We start from the raw sequence: 20,270 nt of genomic DNA on the forward strand, positions 1-20,270 counted from the left end.
TCTATTGGGCGTAGTGGTGGGGCGAGCCAGGGCGCCAAGCAGTGGAGGGTGCCAGGCAGAGTGTCCAGGGAGGGGAGAGCGGGGAGGTATGCGAGGCGGAGCGGGGGCTTGGTGCCTGCGCGCCTCCAGCACCTGTCGGAGGCAGGAAGGCTCCGGATGCCTTCGCACAGGCCAGAGCTCTCTCTGCTGGCTCCGCAACACGCCACCTCCTCGGCTACTTACATCCCAAGCTCTGCACATCATAAACTTGACTCTGCCACCACTTCCCCGTCCACTCCGACAGAGATCCCTGGGCTCAAGGCTACACGCTGCAACTGCTGCCCCTAGCACCCCTCCCTCCTCCCCCTGCTTCTCCACCGCCTTGCATGGAACCTGCCTCCTCCCGCTGCCCCCACCACCTTGGCACTCCTTCACATGAACTGTGTCATGCTCCCCCCCCCCTTCCTCCCCAAGCAAGGATGGTGAGACTGTGGCTGAGCGAACGGGCTTCTCTGCTGCAGCGATGCCGACGGCCTGGCTTGCTTCGCCTGTCCCTGCCCCAACGAGACCCCTGCCTGCCTCCCGTGCCGCCCCCATCGCCCCACACGACGATCTCACCACGGCAGCTGCTGTCCGGCTGTGTGCGAGGGTGGGAGCAGCCTTTCCTAAAAAAGGTCAACAACTTTGGGGTCCCCCCCCTTATAAAAGGTCTGGGGGGTGCCGGAGGGATCTTTGCACCACTGCGCCGGATCTGCTGAAGACGACCCTGGGTCTACCCCCCTACCCATTTCGCCCAACATTTTAGTGGAAATTTCGGCAGTGCACAGGGCTGGACTAGAAGACCCTTGTGGTCTAAAGCACTGAGCCTCTTCTGGTTGCTGATCGTGAGGTCGCTGGTTTGAAACAGCACAAGGGAGTGAGCTCCCTGCTCCTGCCAAGCTAGCAGATCGAAAGCAGGCCAGTGCAATAGATCAAGAGGTACCGCTCCGGCGGGAAGGGAAACAGCGTGCGCTCTGGCCCTCATCCCGGTGTCCCGCCGCGCCAGAAGCGGGTGAGTCCTGCTGGTCACCTGACCAAGGCCGGCTCCCTCAAATCAGGATGGGAGCCGCACCCCAGAATCCCCTGGGACTGGACTTCACTGGGTCCTTCCCCTTTTACCGGGGAGGGGGCGGGGGGGGTCCCAGGCTGCATGGATCTGGAAGACCCCCAATGCACCCTCTGGCGAAGGGAGAGGAGGCTCACCAGATCCCCGAGGAGAGCGGGCAGATCCCTTCCTCTCGAGCAAGGCAGGCGCAGCGGAGGGAGGGGCTTGGGCGCGGGAGGACCGGCCTGCTTCCCCTTCTTTTCCTGCCCGCTCTAGGAAGGCAGCTCCGCTCCTCTTAACCCTTGGCCTGCCGTGCACCCCTTCTCTCCCTCTCCCAAGCAGGAGGATTTGGGGGCCCCTCTGGGCTGGCGAGCTGAGCTGCTCCCTCCCTTGGAAACAGCAGCAGGAGGGGGGAAACCCCAGCGGGGAATCGGGGTTTCGGGGACCCCCTTCCTCCGCGGGTTCTTTTCTCTCCCCCCCCCATCCTGCCTAGCAACTCCCTTCCTTCTGCCCCAGTCATAGGGCAAAGTCCCAGGCACTTTTCCCGCTCAAGGAGGCAGACAGAGCGCAAGGCTCCTCCACTTTAAGGCCACAATTTGAAGAAGCCACAACTAGACAATACTAGGAAATCAGCACCTCACCAGGTTCAGGAGGCGCCTGTCAAGAGGCAGCAAATCTCAGAATGGATTGCGTGTGTGACGGAGAGCCGAGTCTGGCGGAAAGAAGGATCCCCAGCCAGTCAAAGGGCCGAGGGATCCCCTGGGTCTGTGCGCCTCAGGAGGGGCATTGCGGAGAGGAGAGAGGGAGGCTGAGGGAAAGGAACCTGGGCTGGTGAAAAGGATTGAACTGCCACACCTGCCATAACTAGGAAAGGAGCGAGAGGGAAGTAACAGAAACCGAGCTGAGCATTTTCCCACCTCGTCTAGAAACAGGAACATCTACCTGAAGGGTACAAACTGATCTTTAGCAACTGAAGTTTAAGAAAAGTTGTTCATATGGTACTGTGTTTAAGCCTGTGACATCCTGATGTTTAAGTAATAAGCTAACTTCTACCTGAAAGTTGTTGTTGAGTCGTGTCCGCCTCTTCGTGACCCCCTGGACCAGAGCAGGCCATACCTGAAAGTATGCATCTCCTGATCCAACTGTTTCACCAACCTCTTTTTTGTAAATCAAACTTTTCTTCTTCTGTCTGAGACTCCCTTAGTTGAAGTTTCCCTCACACAAGACCCCCACAAAAATTGCAGAAATTCATTTAATTGGCGTACCATGCGGCGGGTGTGCTAAATTTCACTGGGGGCGCTTAGCAGAGTGAATCCGCTACAGTGCGCAACTTGCAGGGAACAGTATCTGATTCACACCCCTCTCCTTCTCTTCAACCTCCTGCATTATTTGGGTAACACTACTGGCCCATCTTTTAGGGCTGTTGCAAGAGTTTGTTTTTCTGAAGCACATTTAAACATTTCAGAATGCAAAGTTTATCTCTTTGTGTTGTGCCACCACCCCCTTTGTTCTGGCAGTGCCTACACACTCCTGTGCCACATTCCCAATGCATTCAGGGAGCACAGGTAGAAGCTGGAACTTTATTGGGCCTTTCTAGGCTTGCTATACGTCAGGAAAATTCCTGACATGTCTTAGTTTCCGGGTGTAAAATTGGTGTTGGGGTTTTTGCCAAATTGGCACAATGTCAGGGAAAAACCAGCTGTATGGCAACGTGGTGGAAAAAGCAGTGGAAACAGCTCAAAAAGTTAAACATCACTATTGGGGGGGGGGAGATTTCCACAAGAAAGTCAACAATTTGGGTTTCTTCAACAACTTTGCGGGTGTCAGGAATCCTACTTGACTGGCAACCCTAAAGGTAAAGGTACCCCTACCCGTACGGGCCAGTCGTGTCCGACTCTAGGGTTGTGCGCCCATCTCACTCTAGAGGCCGGGAGCCAGCGCTGTCCGAAGACACTTCCGGGTCACGTGGCCAGCGTGACGAAGCTGCTCTGGCGAGCCAGCACCAGCGCAGCGCACGGAAACGCCGTTACCTTCCCGCTATAAAGCGGTACCTATTTATCTACTTGCACTTAGGGGTGCTTTCAAACTGCTACATGGGCAGGAGCTGGGACCGAACAGCGGGAGCTCACCCCGTCGCGGGGATTCGAACCGCCGGCCATGCGATCGGCAAGCCCTAGGCGCTGATGTTTTACCCACAGCGCCACCCGCGTCCCTACCTTTCACCAAACACACCCTTATTCCCACTGCCACCCCAAAGAACTCCTATCTGAAAACTTCACCCCTAACGTAGAAAGGAATGACAAATCTGGTGTAGTATACCTGTTTTATTGAAAAATGAAAAATAAATTCATGTTTGTGTACATAAGCATGTGGTTTCAAATGTTCCTGCTTCTTTTTTACTTAATTACAATGGTAACAATGCACATCTTTATGCTGTTCCTCTACTCCTGATCTAACCAACCCTCCTTCACAACTACCACCCCCTCTCACTCTTCACTCCATCCTCCATCAGTCTATCCTGAAGAGGCCCAAAACCATCTTGGTTGCGAGTCCTGGAATACCATCTCCCTGCCTTGCAGGCATTTTCCCACCTAGATTGGGAGAGAAGGGCCCAGTGAGATGGATGGAAGGAGAGACTCCAGCTACAAAAGCTGGGCTGCTGAACAGACTCTTTGGCTTAGCATATATTTTTTTTGGGGGGGGGTTGTTGTAGGGTTTTGAATATTTATTTTAGATCTTGTTGTGATTTGTGTGGTTATTCTTCAATTCGGTTGTGTATTCTACTGTTTTATTGTTTACGACTGCTTTGCTATTTATTTGATTTATTACATTTGTATGATGGCTTTCACCCAAAGGTCTCAAAGGTTGGGTGGCCATCTGTCATGAATTCTTTTGCTGAATATCCTTCATTGCAGGGGCTTGGAGAAGATGACTCTCACCATCCAATCCAATGCAACAATTCAATGATTCTTGGGGAATCTGATTCTCCCTGCTGTGAGATCTTTGATGAGAAGTGAGAAAGGACTCCTGACTAAAACACTCTCCACATTCCAAGCATTTATACGGTCTCTCCATTGTATGAATTATTTGATGGGAAATGAGATAGGAGTCCTGACTAAAAGTCCTTCCACATTCCAAGCATTTATGTGGGCTCACCCAGGTATGAGTTCTTTGATGCGAAGTGAGACTTCCTTTCTGAGTGAATCTCATTCCACACTCCAAGCACTGATAGGGTTTCTCCCCTGTATGAGTTCTTTGATGGAAAGTGAAAGAGTCACTCCGAGAGAAGCTCTTTCCACATTCCAAGCACTGGAATGGTTTCTCCCCTGTATGAATTATTTGATGGGCAGTGAGTTTGATGCTTTCACTGAAGCTCTTTCCACATTCCAAGCACTGAAAAGGTTTTGTATGAATTCTTTGATGGGAGGTGAGATTATATTTCCAGTCAAAGCTTTTTCCACATTCCCAGCACTTATATGGTTTCTCCCTTGTATGGATTTTTTGATGGGAAGTGACATAGGCCTTTGTACTGAAGCTCTTCCCGCATTCCAAGCATTGATAAGGTTTCTCTCCTTTATGAATTCTTTTATGGGTAGTGAGATTTTGCTTCATGTTGAAACTCTTTCCACATTCCAAGCACTGATAGGGTTTCTCCCCTGTGTGAATTCTTTGATGGGCCGTGAGATGGGACCTCTGATGGAAGCTCTTCCCACATTCCAAGCACTGATACATTTTCTTCCCAATGGGATTTCCTGGATGGGTTGAGGAATGAGAGCTCTCTCCACACTCCTCATTTTGACATGGGTTCTCCACTGTGTGGATTTTGTCACGGATTCGCTGGTTCTTAGTTTCTAATTCATCACCACCTGCAACAAAGAGAGATATGGATTTGAGCATCAGGAGGAAGGAGAGTCCACAATTATTGAATAAAGTACATCACTGCTTCTGTTGTAGGAAGCCCTATGGAGAATTAGATGTGAGGTCTTAGTAAAGGAATCACTGCCTTTCTGGACTGGCATTCACTGAGATATTGATGGCAACCTGACTCAAAAGGCCTGGCTCTTTTCTGGGATGGTGGTTTTTTTTGGCCTTATCATGGAAACCGCACCATCTCCAAGGTCAGTAGTTTCTTTGGTCATCCAAAACTGACAAGCAGAAACAGAAAATCTGACAGGCCAGCTAACCACATTGAATCCCGAATTATTCCAACCAGCTCCAGTGACTGGCAATGCAGGAAGTTTCAAAGAATAGCAAAGAGATATTGGTTTCTCTCTTTTTTGTTTTTATTTTCTTCTATATGTTTATTTAGATTAGCTTGGTATTTATTCTATGTTGAATACTGTCAGGGGTTCAGGAGCAGAGGCGAGGGCAAGGGAGGAAACAGAGAGCGAGGGGGAGGAGTCCGAAGGAAAGATGAGCGATGACGACGACCCGAGATCTCCGAGTCTTTCCAGTGAATCGGAAGATTCACAGAAAGGAGCGCCAGTGGCCAGAGCGAGGGGGGAGATCAAGGGGACACCCCAGGAAAAAGGGACAAAAGGGGGTTCAGAGAGCAGCAGTTGGAAATCGGGGCCAACGTCCCCAACAGAGCGCAGTGAGGAGGAAGGGCGCCAGGTATCGGGATCCGGCGACTCGCCGCAGGGGGGAGGGCATGAGTCAGGAGTGGCCACACCTCCATCGGGGAGCGAAGGAACGGTCAAGCGGAAAGTGGGAGGTTGGGCGCGCGCGCCAAGTTCAAATGCACAGGAAGGCGGCAGAGTAAGCAGCCCGGAAAGGGAGCCAGGTCCTAAAGCCCGCCGCAAGGAGACAGAAGGGTCCGGGGGGTCAGCGTCAGAAGAATCCAGGAAGGAAGAGACCACGGGGGGCAGAGGGACCCAGAGAAGGAGGGGAAGGCGGAAAAGGTGGAGTAAGGCGAGGTTATTAAGTTGGTGTACAGGAGGCGGGGACTCAGACGGAGCTTTGCCGGTCTAGCTGATAAGACGTAGGGCTGCCTGCGGCAGTTTGAAATTGGAAACTGTAACTCAATAAAGACTTTTATAAAGTGAACGCTGGCTAACGTGATCCTCTGTGAGCTAGGGTCTGGAAGCAGCCCTGACAGTAAGCTCCGTCCCCCAGTTTTGGCACCTAAAGCCTCGCAGAAAGGGGTGCAGACTGGTGCCTACTCGCGAGCTAACGAACAGCAGACAAGATGACTGCCGAACAGCAGATAGCGGATCTGCGAGAAGCAGTGACACAACTGAATGCCGAGATACTCGCATCCAGGAAGAGAGAGGGGGAAGCAGCAGCCGCCTACAAGGATCTCCAGGTCAGGTTGGAAATGCTTACGCAGCAAGGGCAACTGACACCCAAACCGGAGGGGATTGGGTTGGGGAGAAGAGCAGGCGGTCTAGTATCTCACTTCGATGGGAATTTACAACAGTACCCCAACTTCCGAGCAGATGTACAGTGTGCGCTGCAACTGTTGGACAAGGACTTTAGAGATGAGCAAGAGAAAGTGGGGTTTATCCTGTCCCATTTGCATGGAGATGCTAAAGCATGGCTGCGCAATTTGTGGAGAGATAAGGATCCGGCGCTCAGAAGTGCGGATGCCTTCATTAAAGCGATGGATGCGTGCTTTTTATCAAGCATTGACGTGGATCTTGCCCGGAAAGAGATACACGGACTGAAGCAGGGGAGGGCCAGTGTAAGGCAGTATCATGCCCGATTTTTTACACTGGTCAGTGCCCTGGAATGGGACAGAGATTCGGCTCCAGTCAGAGACCTTTTTTGGGAAGGTTTGAGCGGCGCGGTGAAAGACGAAATTGCGAGGGGGGAGAGACCCCGGAGCACGCAGGAGGTCGTTCAGAGGGCGCTGACGGTTGGGGTGCGTCTGGAAGAACGTCCGTGGAGCAGGGACGAAGGGCGTGGAGGGCGCGAACCAGCGAGAGGGTTTTCCTTCGTTCCCAGGGAAGCAGCGCGTGTGCAATCTACGCCTCCGCCAGGAGGGGGAGCGGAACCTATGGAGGTGGGAGGTGCCAGGGCTCAGTCAGCTACCAGAGCCCTAGCGCCGGGAGCAGTCAAAGCGAAGCCTCCTAGAGGGAACAGGAAGTGCTACATCTGCGACAGTCCTCAGCACATGGCGAAAGAGTGTCCCCAGAGGATCCACAAACACACTGCAGCCTCTGCAACGGTAACTGCAGCTACTCAGCACAGAGAACCACAGCAGGGAAACGACGGAGTCTGGCTGGAGAGAGAGGCACTGGGGCCCAGCCCGACGAGTCAGTGAAGCAGTCCCCAGAGATTTTGCAGCCCACAGACCCCCTCCCGCCCAAACCAGTGGTGCAGCTCACCGCATCGCTCCAGCTACCCAATGGACTCACAATGGACGTGCCAATCACCGTGGACTCTGGCAGCAACGCGGACTTTATAGGGCAAGGCTTCGTCGATCAGCACGCTATTCAGTTGCTGCCTGCCACGCTGCCCCTGCAGGTTGTCACGGTGGATGGCAGGGAGCTGCTCGGGGGGCAGGTGGTGAAGCAAACGCCGCCAATGGTGATGCGACTGGGAAATCACAGGGAAATCATCAGTTTTAATGTCACCCAACTGTCGGACACGCCTATTGTATTGGGCATGAGTTGGCTGGACAGGCATAGCCCGACGCTGGCTTGGTACCAGCGGCAGCTGGTCTTCGGCTCTTCCTATTGTGCTGAACACTGCATCCTGCCCCGGCAGGAGGGAGAGGAAGAGGAGTCACAGCTGCAGCTGGGGACGCTGCAGGCAGTTCCCCACAAATACGCGGGGGTTTTGGAGGTTTTCTGCGAGAAGGAGGCGGACAAGCTACCTCCCCACAGGCCCTATGACTGCAAGATTGACCTCCTGCCAGGGGCGGCACTGCCAAAAGGGAAACTGTATTCTATGTCTGAGGACGAACTACAGGAACTCAAGGAGTTCATAGATCATAATTTGAAGCGAGGCTTCATCCAGGAGTCCAGGGCAGTGGGGGGTAGTCCTGTCTTCTTTGTCAAGAAGAAAGACACGCCCCAAAAAAGGCTCGTAGTGGACTATCGGACCTTAAACAGTATGACCAGACCATCTGATTTCCCCATGCCCCGGATCGACGACCTCCTCGCGACGGTGCGCAAAGGACGCGTGTTCACCAAGTTGGACCTGCGCGGGGCGTACAACCTCATTCGCGTGCGGGAAGGCGATGAGTGGAAAACGGCCATGTTCACGCCTCTGGGCACCTACGAATACAGAGTTATGCCGTTTGGACTGCAAAATGGCTCCCACTGTTTTCAAGCTTTCATGCATCACGTGTTAGCAGGGCTCCTATACAAGAAGTGCGTCTGTTTCCTGGATGACATCCTGATATTTTCGGAATCGCAGCAGACCCACGACGGGGACGTCAAGGAAGTGCTGAGCAGACTGCAGCAGCATAGGCTGTACGCCAAGCTGGAAAAGTGCCAGTTCGACGTGTCGGAGGTGGATTTCCTGGGCTATAAGTTGTCGGACAAGGGGCTCGCCATGGACAGCGCCAAGGTTCGCGCCGTGTTGGATTGGAAGAGCCCGCGCAACCGAAAGGAGGTCCAGCGGTTTATCGGCTTTGCGAACTTCTACCGCAAGTTTATCAAGGGATTTGCAATGCAGACGGCAGCCATCACAGACACGCTCAGCTCCAAGAAAAAGAAGTTCATCTGGACGGAGCAGGCGGAGCAGTCCTTTCAGGCACTCAAGCGTCTCTTCGCGTCGGAAGAGCAGCTGCTACATGTCGACCCCAGCAGACCGATGAGGGTGGAGACAGACGCCTCAGACAGAGCCGTGGGAGCAGTCCTGTTGCAGCGAGACCCGCAGGGGGCTTGGAGGCCGGGAGCGTTCTACTCCAGGAAGCTTAGCAAGTCGGAACAGAACTACACCATCTGGGACAGGGAATTACTTGCCATTCATGCAGCATTCAAGGCGTGGAGGCACTTCCTGATCGGCGCCAAGCACACAGTGCAGGTCTGCACAGACCACAAGAATCTAGAGCACTGGCGCACAGCGCAGTTCCTGAACCAGAGGCAGATACGTTGGGCAGAGTTTTTTGCGGACTTCGACTTCCGGATAGAGTATGTCCCCGGAGACACCAACGTCATGGCGGATGCCCTATCCCGTAAACCGCAATACCTGGAGGAGGCGAAGCCAGCGACAGCCATGCACATCTTCGCACCGACAGCATGGGCGTGCGCTTCGGCAACGGTTGACCTGGATGCGGTACAGCGAGCGTTGCAGGACGACTCCTTCGCGCAAGCTAAATTGGCAGAGGTGCACAGGGGCATGGCGACAACCAACGAGTTCCAAGAGCGCGATGGATTGCTCATCCGTAAGGGGGCCATCTACGTGCCGGGAGACGAACTTCGCGCCAAGGTACTGCAGCAGTTGCACGACGCGCCCACTGCCGGGCACTTTGGCACGGAGAAGACGATGGAATTGGTCGCTAGGGATTTCTGGTGGCCCAGGATGAGAGGGGAAGTCGCAGACTACGTGGCGAGGTGCGACACCTGCCAGAGGGCCAAGCCAGTGCACAGACCACCGGCGGGACTGCTGGAACCGCTGCAAACCCCGTTCGAACCATGGGAGAGAGTGGCTCTGGACTTTGTCACGGATCTACCCAGCTCGAGGGGCAAGACAGCAGTGCTAGTGGTGGTGGACTTGTTCACCAAGATGGCGCATTTCATTCCGTGTGCGAAGGTGGCCACAGCGGAACAAACCGCCAAACTGTTCATAGATCACGTGTTCAAGGTTCACGGTCTGCCGCGGTCTATACTGTCCGACAGGGGGCGACAGTTCATCTCGAACTTCTGGCAGAAGCTGATGGGCTTCCTGAACGTCAAGATCAACCTAGCGTCGGCAAGGCACCCGCAGACCAACGGGCAGGCGGAGCGAGTCAATGCCATCATGCAGCAGTACCTAAGATATTATGCAAATCAACAGCCCGCAACGTGGGTGGATTACCTGCCACTCGCCGAGTTCGCCTACAACAACACGAAGCACGTGTCCACGGGGGTGACGCCATTTTTCGCCAACAATGGGAGGCACCCCAGAACCTTCCCGGGACTGGAAAGAATGGGGGAGGGGGAGCCGCAAGCAGCGGACGCGTTCGCGTCGGAGTTGCAGGAGGTCCACGATCAGCTCCGGAGGCAGCTGGAACTAGCTAAACACGCATACAAGGTGCAGGCGGACAAACACAGGAGGGTTGGCGAAGAGATCCAAGTGGGCGACTGGGTCTGGTTGGCAGCCCACGCAGTGCCGGCCAGATCGTTAGCAAAGAAGAAGCTGGGGCATAAGCAACTGGGGCCCTACCAAGTCGAGGCACAGGTCAACCCGGTGGCCTTCCGGCTGGCACTTCCGGAGGGATCCAGGATGCATCCGGTGTTCCACCGATCGGTGCTCACTCCCTACAAGGCACCTCACAGATTTCAGGAGCCAGGAACGGCACCGAGTCCGCTCCAGGAGGGGACCGAGCCAGAGGGAGTGCCACAGGAGGGGCCCATCAACGAGGTCACAGAGATTTTGGACTCTAGATGGGGGGAAGAGGGAGTGGAATACCTTCTCGCCAGAGAGGGCACCCCAGCCAGTGCCAACAGCTGGGTGCCGGGCTACGCTTTGGACGAACCACTACTTAAAGACGAGTTTCATGCCCTCTTTCCACACAGGCCCATGCCAGCCGAGTTTTTCGACGACTGGCTTTTCACACCCACGCTTTCAGACAGCACGTTCCAGGGGTTCGACTCGGACGAGGAACCCGCACTGAACACACGTTCCCAGGAGGGGTCACCCTCGGGACCTGCCTCGGAACCCTCGTATTGGTGGGATGATCGACCAGAGGAGCAGTGGCGCAGGAAGTGGCTGGAGGGTCCCGGGCGAGCGACGCCCCCAGGAGGGACAGACGAAGAGACGGACATGGACGTGTTCGGGGAGGACCTTGGGTTCGAGCACGGCGGCACAGAGATGGAGGAGGAGGCGACCGTCGACGATGAGCGCAGGGAGGAAGAATCGTAAGTTTTCAGTTGGATGCCAGCCACGGGAAGCGAACTGTATCCGGCATTCGTCCCCATGACAATGGAGCAACCAGCACCCACACCTGAAGGAGGGGAGGGGGGAAGGGGGGGCTTCGAGGGGGGATGGATGTCAGGGGTTCAGGAGCAGAGGCAAGGGCAAGGGAGGAAACAGAGAGCGAGGGGGAGGAGTCCGAAGGAAAGATGAGCGATGACGACGACCCGAGATCTCCGAGTCTTTCCAGTGAATCGGAAGATTCACAGAAAGGAGCGCCAGTGGCCAGAGCGAGGGGGGAGATCAAGGGGACACCCCAGGAAAAAGGGACAAAAGGGGGTTCAGAGAGCAGCAGTTGGAAATCGGGGCCAACGTCCCCAACAGAGCGCAGTGAGGAGGAAGGGCGCCAGGTATCGGGATCCGGCGACTCGCCGCAGGGGGGAGGGCATGAGTCAGGAGTGGCCACACCTCCATCGGGGAGCGAAGGAACGGTCAAGCGGAAAGTGGAAGGTTGGGCGCGCGCGCCAAGTTCAAATGCACAGGAAGGCGGCAGAGTAAGCAGCCCGGAAAGGGAGCCAGGTCCTAAAGCCCGCCGCAAGGAGACAGAAGGGTCCGGGGGGTCAGCGTCAGAAGAATCCAGGAAGGAAGAGACCACGGGGGGCAGAGGGACCCAGAGAAGGAGGGGAAGGCGGAAAAGGTGGAGTAAGGCGAGGTTATTAAGTTGGTGTACAGGAGGCGGGGACTCAGACGGAGCTTCGCCGGTCTAGCTGATAAGACGTAGGGCTGCCTGCGGCAGTTTGAAATTGGAAACTGTAACTCAATAAAGACTTTTATAAAGTGAACGCTGGCTAACGTGATCCTCTGTGAGCTAGGGTCTGGAAGCAGCCCTGACAAATACTTTCAATTAAAAAATAAAACCTGACAGCAGCTATATCCGTTTCACTAACCACTCTGAAGTCTACATTTAAAAAGGTCTGGGCAGTTCATACCAGCCTGATCCTTGTTTAAAAAGGCATAAATGGAGTAAGAATATTCACAGGCAAAACAGTCAACAGTGCACATTCAAGGTAAATTGTGTGGGTTTGAGAATCCCAGATGCCGTAGGTGGTGCGGTTCAGCTCCATCAAAGTCTAGGAGGTTCACCACATAGGTATATATACGGAATATCAAAACAAAGTTCCAACAGGGAACCTTACCGAGAAAGGCCATGATCCCACAATTCTCGACGATAGCTTCCCTTTGCAGAGCTCTCTGGTCAGGATCCAGTAATGCCCACTGCTCACCCGTGAAACAAACAGCGACGTCTTCAGAGAACAGTGAACTGTTAAAAAGAGAGAGAGAGAGAGAGAGAGAGAGAGAGAGAGGTCCTCCTCTTAGCCAGAATAACGATTATCTGCTATGAATTGTTTTGTTGTTTCCTGCCTGTTAAGTACTGCACAGTTTTTTGTTTTTTTTATAAAATTTTTATTGGTTTTAGAAAGTTTTAAACAACAAACAAACACTTAAAAAAACAAACATACATGTATAGTTTCATCACCCATTTTCATAAACCTCTTTTTTCAGACTTCCCCATACCCCCCCTTTCTGCATCCCAGTGTCCATATTTTTATAGCAACTCCCAACTGTTACTCTCCACCTCTGTCATCTTAGTCCTCTCTATATTCTGACCTTGTGTCACTGTATCCCTTTGTTTCTGGAAACCAAAACACTTTAACATTCATTAAGTTTATAATGGTCCTTAAGATAGCTTTTAAATTTTCTCCACTCTTCTTCCACCGTCTCTGTTCGTTGATCACGGATTCTGCTTGTCATCTCGGCCAATGTCATGTAGTCCATCACTTTCATCTGCCATTCTTCCAGAGTGGGTAGATCTTGTGTCTTCCAATACTTCGCGATAAGTATTCTTGCTGCTGTGGTAGCATACATAAAGAAAGTTCTATCCCTCTTTGAGACCAATTGGCCGACAATACCCAGGAGAAAGGCCTCTGGTTTTTTAAGAAAAGTACATTTAAGTACCTTTTTCATTTCATTATAGATCATTTCCCAGAAAGCCTTAATCTTCGGGCATGTCCACCAAAGGTGGTAGAAGGTACCTTCAGTCTCTTTACATTTCCAACATTTGTTATCGGGCAGATGATAAATTTTTGCCAGTTTGACTGGGGTCATGTACCACCTGTATACCATTTTCATAATATTTTCCTTTAAGGCATTACATGCCGTAAATTTGATACCGGTGTTCCATAACCATTCCCAGTCAGCTGACATGATGTTATGACCGACATCCTGTGCCCACTTAATCATAGCTGATTTGACTGTTTCATCCTGTGTATTCCATTTCAGCAACAAGTTATACATTCTAGATAAATTCTTAGTACTGGGTTCTAACAATTCAGTTTCTAGTTTTGATTTTTCCATCTGGAAGCCAATTTTCCTGTCCTGTTTGAAAAATTCCATTATTTGATGATATTGAAACCAATTTTGTACCTTATGTTTCAATTAAGTACTGCACAGTTTTAATGGGATTCTTTTACCACACTGTTTAAGTATGGATGCTGCTTTTACCATCTTAATGGAATTATTGTGTGTTTCATTGTGTGCATTAGGCCAATGTAGAGGGGGTGCGAAAGCCCCACTGTGCAATAGATGGGGCTGGTTAGGTGAATCATTGTTACTGTTTTTTATGGTTGGCAAACTGATGAGAAATGTATTTTAGTATTTCACAATAAGTAGACAAGTAAAACAGCAATGATCAATAAATAATGGTAACAACATTCAGAAGAAGAATTAAGGTGAGGTGGATGTTCCGTAATCTCAGTACATAAAACTTCTTCAATAACATTGTCAGTCTTTGTTAAGGGCAGTTTTGACAGAAGCCAAGAGGAAGAAGCAAGAGATTCATTTGACTCCAGAGGAATCATGGCTGCCCCACCCCTCCGCCTCTTTCCCCACAAGGCCGCCTTCCCCTACCTGATCTGGTTCCACAGTCACTGCTTCCTCTCCACCACCAAGAAAAAATGGATGAAGAGGTCTTGCTGGCAATCTCCTGTCATCTGCAAGAGACAAAGGTAAGTGGGAAGCCAGGAGTGCATGATGCTTCTCTCAAGACGTGATTCATTGCCTTTCTAACTAAAGGTGGACCTTAGAGAAAGTACAGATGTCACTCAGGAATTTCCAGAGGGACAAATGTAAGGTTCTTCACTTAGGCAGGAAGAACCAGCTACACAAGTATAAGATGGAGAACATAGGGGTTTTCATAGACCAAAAGCTGAACATGAGCCAACAGTCTGATTCAGCAGCAAAAAAGTCTAATGCAATTCTAAGCTGCACCCACAGAAGTCTAGTTTTCAGATAAAGGGGAGTTATAGCGCCACTCTATTCTGCCTTGGGCAGACCCCACCTGGAGCTCCATGTCTGGTTCTGGACACTGCAATTCAAGAAGTATATTGAGAAGCTGAAAGGTGTGCAGAGGAGGTCAACTAGGATGATCAAAGGTCTGGAAGCCATGCCTTATGGGGAATGGTTGAAGGAGATGGGAAAAGAGGAAGCTGAGAGGAGGGGAATTGACTCAATGTATCCAAGGAGCTTCTGTCTAAACATCTGAGGGTAAGGTGTGTTTGACAGTGGAACAGATCCCCTTGTAAGGTGGTGGACTCTCCTTCCATGGATAGTTTTTAAGTGTCATGGATGCTTTGACATTCTTGCATTGCAGGGGGTTGGACTAGATGACCATCAGGGTCCCTTCCAACTCTACAATTCTAGGATTCTACTGAAGTCTCATTTGCTGAGTGCATTGCCCTCTGCATGGAGCTGCCTTGGAAACTGGAGCCAAATGCAGTAGCCAAATTATAAACTAATTACTGGCTGAGGTCCCACTCTGTATTTATGACATTTCTATCCCCTCTTTTTCTCCAAGGACATCCAGGTGGCATTTTAGTGGAGATTCCTGCACTGCACAGGGTTCGACTAGAGGACTGTCCTGGGGTCTCTTGAGCTTGTTGATCAGGAGGTTAGGAGTTCAAATTTGCAAGCCGGGGGGGGGGGGAGCTCCCGCCAACCTAGCAGGGTTGAAAGCGAGTAGATAAATAGGCACTGCTGCGACTCAACCCGGTGTCCCGCCGCGCCAGAAGCGGGTGAGTCCTGCTGGTCACCTGACCAAGGCCGGCTCCCTCAAATCAGGATGGGAGCCGCACCCCAGAATCCCCTGGGACTGGACTTCACTGGGTCCTTCCCCTTTCACCGGGGAGGGGGCGGGGGGTCCCAGGCTGCATGGATTTGGAAGACCCCCAATGCACCCTCTGGGGAAGGGAGAAGAGGCTCACCAGATCCCCGAGGAGAGCGGGCAGATCCCTTCCTCTCGAGCAAGGCAGGCGCTGCGGAGGGAGGGGCTTGGGCGCGGGAGGACCAGCCTGCTTCCCCTTCTTTTCCTGTCCGCTCTAGGAAGGCAGCTCCGCTCCTCTTAACCCTTGGCCTGCCGCCTTCTCTCCCTCTCCCAAGCAGGAGGATTTGGGGGCCCCTCTGGGCTGGCGAGCTGAGCTGCTCCCTCCCTTGGAAACAGCAGCTGGAAGGGGGAAACCCCAGCGGGGAATCGGGAGGTTGGCTGCCCCTTCCTTCTGCCCCAGCAATGAGGGCCAAGTCCCAGACAGAGCAGCCCCACTTGCAAGGCAGTTCCAGAAAGGAGGCAAGACTAAGGCGCGGGGTGGGTGTGGGTGTGTAGAAACGCCACGGGGGGGGCTGGAACTTCTCTCTCTGATTGGCCAGCCAGGAGCGGGGGCGGAGCCAGCCCTTTTGGCGGGAAGATGAGAGGCGCCTTTTCGGAGGGAGTTTTGAGGCTGGAGCTGAGGCGGGAGGAAGGAATAATAATAATAATAATAATAATAATAATAATAATAATAATAATAATAATAATAATAATAATAATAATAATAATAATAATAATAATAATATGATGATGATGACGACGACGACGACGACTGAGAGGCTGAGTCGGGGGGAGAAGTGGAGAAGTGTCTCTGGTCTGGGTGGAAGATCCTCCCTGAGGAGAATCTCTGTGGCCAGAAGAAGGAGCCTGGCAGCTGAGCGAGGAAGAGGGGCTGGGGGGGGGGAAGCCAGGCTGAGTCGGGGGGGGGGGGAGACAGGCTCTGGGGGTCTGAGAGAAAGAAGGGGGCCGAGGGATCCCCGGGGTCTGGCCTCAGGAGGGGCATTGCTGAGAGGAGAGAGGGAGGCTGAGGAAGAGTATTAGGCTTTGAAGGAACCAGGGCCATGCAGAGGCAGAGCATGGCCACCCACAGGGGCGCTACCTGCGGCAAATGTCCAGGGGGGCAATGTCACCCCCCAGGGATGACACTCGGGGCAGCCCACCCCCACCACACACCCCTTCCTCTTACAGTGGGGCTGTTTCAAAAGTATTTAACTGCAACACCGGTCATAACTAGGAGAAAGACAGTGAAGCCACAGTAGCATTATTGGGGTAATGCTACCGGTTCACCTCACAGGTACTGTATTTTTTGCCCCATAGGGCACACCGGCCCATAGGGTGCACCTAGTTTTTTTTGGGGGGGGGGAATAAAGAAAAAACATTATTTCACCCCCAGGCGTGGGGCTGGGGTGGGGGAAGCCCGAGCTTCCCCCGACCCCAGCCCCTAGAACAGGCTGCTATCCACAAGGCTTGCAGAGAGCTGCGCGAAGCCTGGGGGCACTGAGCTCAGCGCCCCCCAGGCTTCAGGGTGCAGGCAGCTCTCCGCAAGCCGTGGGAGAGCTTCCTCCCACGGCTTGCGGATAGCTTCCTGAAGCCTGCATTCGCCCCATAGGTCGCACACACATTTCCCCTTCGTTTTTGGAGGGGGGAAAGTGCATCCTATAGGGCGAAAAATACGGTATGTTGTAAGAGTTTCTTTTTATGAAGCATTTTGAACACTTCAGAATGTACCAGGTCGAGGCTGAGTTTATCTCCCCATGTTGTGCCGCCACCACCTTTGCTCTGCCAGTGCCCACACCCTCCTGCACCACCTTCCCACTGTATTCAAGGGGCCCAGCTGTGAGCTCAGTCTTTCACCAATAACCCCCTTTCTTCCCGCTGCCACCCCAATGACTCTTATCTGAACACTCACAACCAACATACCAAAGAATGAGGTGTCTGGAGTATAACTGATTTATTAAATAATAAAAAAGAAGTTCAAGGTAACTTTGTGTACATAAGCATGTGCTTTCAGATGTTCCTGTTCTTTTTTTTTACTTTATTAAAACTGAAACAAGGGGCATTATTATGCTGTTCCTATTCTACTGCTCTAACCAACCCTGCTACTACCCCCTCACTCCAACTGTCTCTACTGAAAAGGCCAGATACCATCTTGGCCGTGAGTCCTGGAAGACCTGCTCCCTGCCTAGTAGGCCTTTTCACAAGTGGCCTGGAAGAGTAGGCCCTAGAGTGACTGGTGGACGGACTGACTCCAGCTACGAAAGCTGAAGCTGCTGAATAAACCCTTGGACTTAGGAGGTATGGTCGGGCGTTCTGAGCTTGGTATTTGTATCTTTATTTTACATCTTCTTGTGATTTATGTGGCTATTCTCCAGTTTGGTTGTGTATTTTTTATGAATTATTTCTAACGACTTTAATTTTATCTATTTATTTGGCTGTTTGTAGAATATTATACCACCCTTCATTCAAAGACCTCAGGGTGATTCATGGTGTAAAAATACAATATAAAAATAAAAAATGCATGCACACTTTCTGAGAGTTTCATTATAGAGCTAGTGTGATATAGTGGTTAGAGTGCTGGACTATGACCTGGCAGACCTGGGTTCAAATCCCCACTAAGCCATGAAGCTCACTGTGTGAACTTGGAGGCCAGGAACTGCTTCACAGCCAAACTTACCTCACAGGATTATATAGTCAGCATTAAATGAGATAGGGAAGAACCGTGTAACAGCACCTTCAAGGAATGTTATAGGAATGCAATTAATGAATTTCAATATGTCAGGATGTGCATTTAGGCAGGCACAACCAGCTGCACGAATATAAGATGAGGGACAACTAGCTGGCCAGTAGTACATATAAAAAGCATCCAGGGCTCTTATGTCAACAGAGTGAAGCACCAAGAAAGAAAGGCTAATGCTATTCTAAGCTGCATCAAGACAGGATAAGAGAATCACAGCACTGTAGAGTTGGAAGGAGCGCTGAGGGTCCTTTAGTCAAACCCCTTGAAATGCAGGGAAGATATGTTGCCAACATGGCGGGAAAGGAGGTTTCAGCTTCCTCTCAGTAACGCAGCTTATGCACTTCACTACGGATGAGGCATTTTGGGTTACCTCCATCCCTTTTGCAAGCTGCTTCCTTTGTATCTCCACAATGGCTTTGATGGGACCAAACCTTTTGTGCCAGATTCCGAATGAGCTTCATCCCTGATGAGCTGGAATGGGTGCAGAGGAGGGAGACCAAGGTGATCAAGGGTCTGGAGACCAAGCCTAATGAGGAACAGTTGAGGGAGATGGGGATGTTTATCATGGAGAAGAGAAGACTGAGGAGATGTGAAAGCCGTCTTCCAGTATCTAAAGAGCTGGGCCATGGAAGAGGGAGCAAGCTTGCTTTCTCCTGCTCCGGTGAAAGGACCCAAACCAAGCAAACTTGCTTTTTCGTGGGAAGGACCCACACCAATGCAGATACAAGTAAGGAGAGTCTGATTAAACATCCGGCAGAATTTTTTGACAGTAAGAAGTGTTTGACTTTGGAACAAACTAGTTCACGTGGTGGACTCTTCTTGAATTGAAGGATTTTAAGCAAAGGTTGGGTGGCCATCTGTCATGACTGCTTTTGTTGAATATCCTTCATTGCAGGGGCTTGGAGAAGACGACCCTCACCATCCAATCCAATGCAACAGCTCAAAGATTCTGGGAGACTGTGATTCTCCCCACTATGAGTTCTTTTATGGGAGGTGAGATAGGACTCCTGACTAAAACTCTTTCCACATTCCAAGCATTTATATGGTCTTGCTCCTGTATGAATAATTTGATGGGAAATGAGATAGGAGTCCTGACTGAAACTTCTTCCACATTCCAAGCATTTATATGGGCTCTCCCAGGTATGTGTTCTTTCATGGGAAGTGAGATTGCCACTATGAGTGAATCTCCTCCCACATTCCCTGCACTGAAATGGTTTCTCCCCTGTATGAATTATTTGATGGGAAGTTAGACCTCCCTTCTGTTTAAAGCTCTTCCCACACTCCAAGCACTGATAGGGTTTCTCCTCTGTATGAATTCTTTCATGGGAAGTGAGCTTGGCGCTTTCCCTGAAGCTCTGCCCACATTCTAAGCACTGATAAGGTTTTTCTCTTCTATGAATTCTTTGATGGGAAGTGAGATTATATTTCCAGTTGAAGCTCTGCCCACATTCCAAACACTGATAAGGTTTTTCTCTTGTATGAATTCTTTGATGGGAAGTGAGAGTGGCACTTTGACTAAAGCTCTTTCCACATTCCAAGCACTGAAAAGGTTTCTCCCCTGTGTGAATTCTTTGGTGGACCATGAGTTGTTCCCCCCGAATAAACCTCTTCCCACATTCCATGCACTGATAAGGTTTCTCCCCTGTGTGAATTCTTTGATGGGAACTGAGGCTGCACCTGTAACTAAAGCTCTTCCCACATTCCAAGCACTTATACGGTTTCTCCCCTGTATGAATTCTTTCATGGATAGAGAGGTGACCCCTCTGATTGAAGCTCTTCCCACAGTCCAAGCACTGGTAGGGTTTCTTCCCAGTGGGAGCCCTTTTTTGGGAACCTGAATGGGGGCTTTGACTAAAGCTCTTTCCACATTCCAGATATTTACTTGGTTTCTCCTCTGTGGGAATTTCATCATGGTCTCCCTTGTTCTTCATTTCTAATTCATCACCATCTGCAGCAAAGAGAGAAATGGATCAGAGCTTCAGCAAGAAATGGAGCCCCCAATTATTGAAAGTATTTTCTTTTCATTTTTGTATTTTTCCCACGCCCTAATTTTTTTCTAATAACATGGTTGGTGAAGGTTTTTCATCTTCCCACTTTGCCATACCAGATTCAAGCATGCCAGCTGTGTTTGACATCATGACCCTCCAAGTCTAGGAGCTGTGTGTTTTCTAGCAGTATCCAGTCTTTTATCCAACACAGGCAGGCAGCTTCAAAATACAATTCCAAATATGGGAGTGCAGACCCTCCTCTGTCTTTTATATCAA

At 51.3% G+C, this 20,270-nt stretch overlaps 2 protein-coding genes across 21 annotated transcripts in view; both read right to left on the reverse strand.

Annotated features, from left to right (window-relative positions):
- Nucleotides 1-20,270, reverse strand: part of LOC308572648 (uncharacterized protein) — a 152,819-nt gene that overhangs the window by 67,465 nt on the left and 65,084 nt on the right. The window lies entirely within an intron of this gene.
- The window catches only part of LOC308572661 (uncharacterized protein), a 73,454-nt gene that overhangs the window by 6,499 nt on the left and 46,685 nt on the right, over nt 1-20,270 (reverse strand). For 2 of the 7 annotated variants that reach the window (XM_081168935.1, XM_081168934.1), the window contains exon 3: nt 12,268-12,392. The exons of 1 other annotated variant lie outside the window; for it this stretch is intronic. In XM_081168935.1, coding sequence (XP_081025061.1) covers nt 12,268-12,280 — 13 coding nt within the window. In that variant the 5' untranslated portion in view covers nt 12,281-12,392. Of the gene's footprint in view, nt 1-1,221; nt 1,311-12,267; nt 12,393-14,038; nt 14,122-15,390; nt 15,536-20,270 lie in introns of those variants that run through there. 4 more of the 7 variants (XM_081168930.1, XM_081168936.1, XM_081168932.1 and 1 more) reach the window with 3 other exon arrangements.

The sequence above is a fragment of the Podarcis bocagei genome (assembly GCF_964188305.1).
Source record: "Podarcis bocagei genome assembly, chromosome: 13".
Classification (NCBI taxonomy): Eukaryota; Metazoa; Chordata; class Lepidosauria; order Squamata; family Lacertidae; genus Podarcis; species Podarcis bocagei.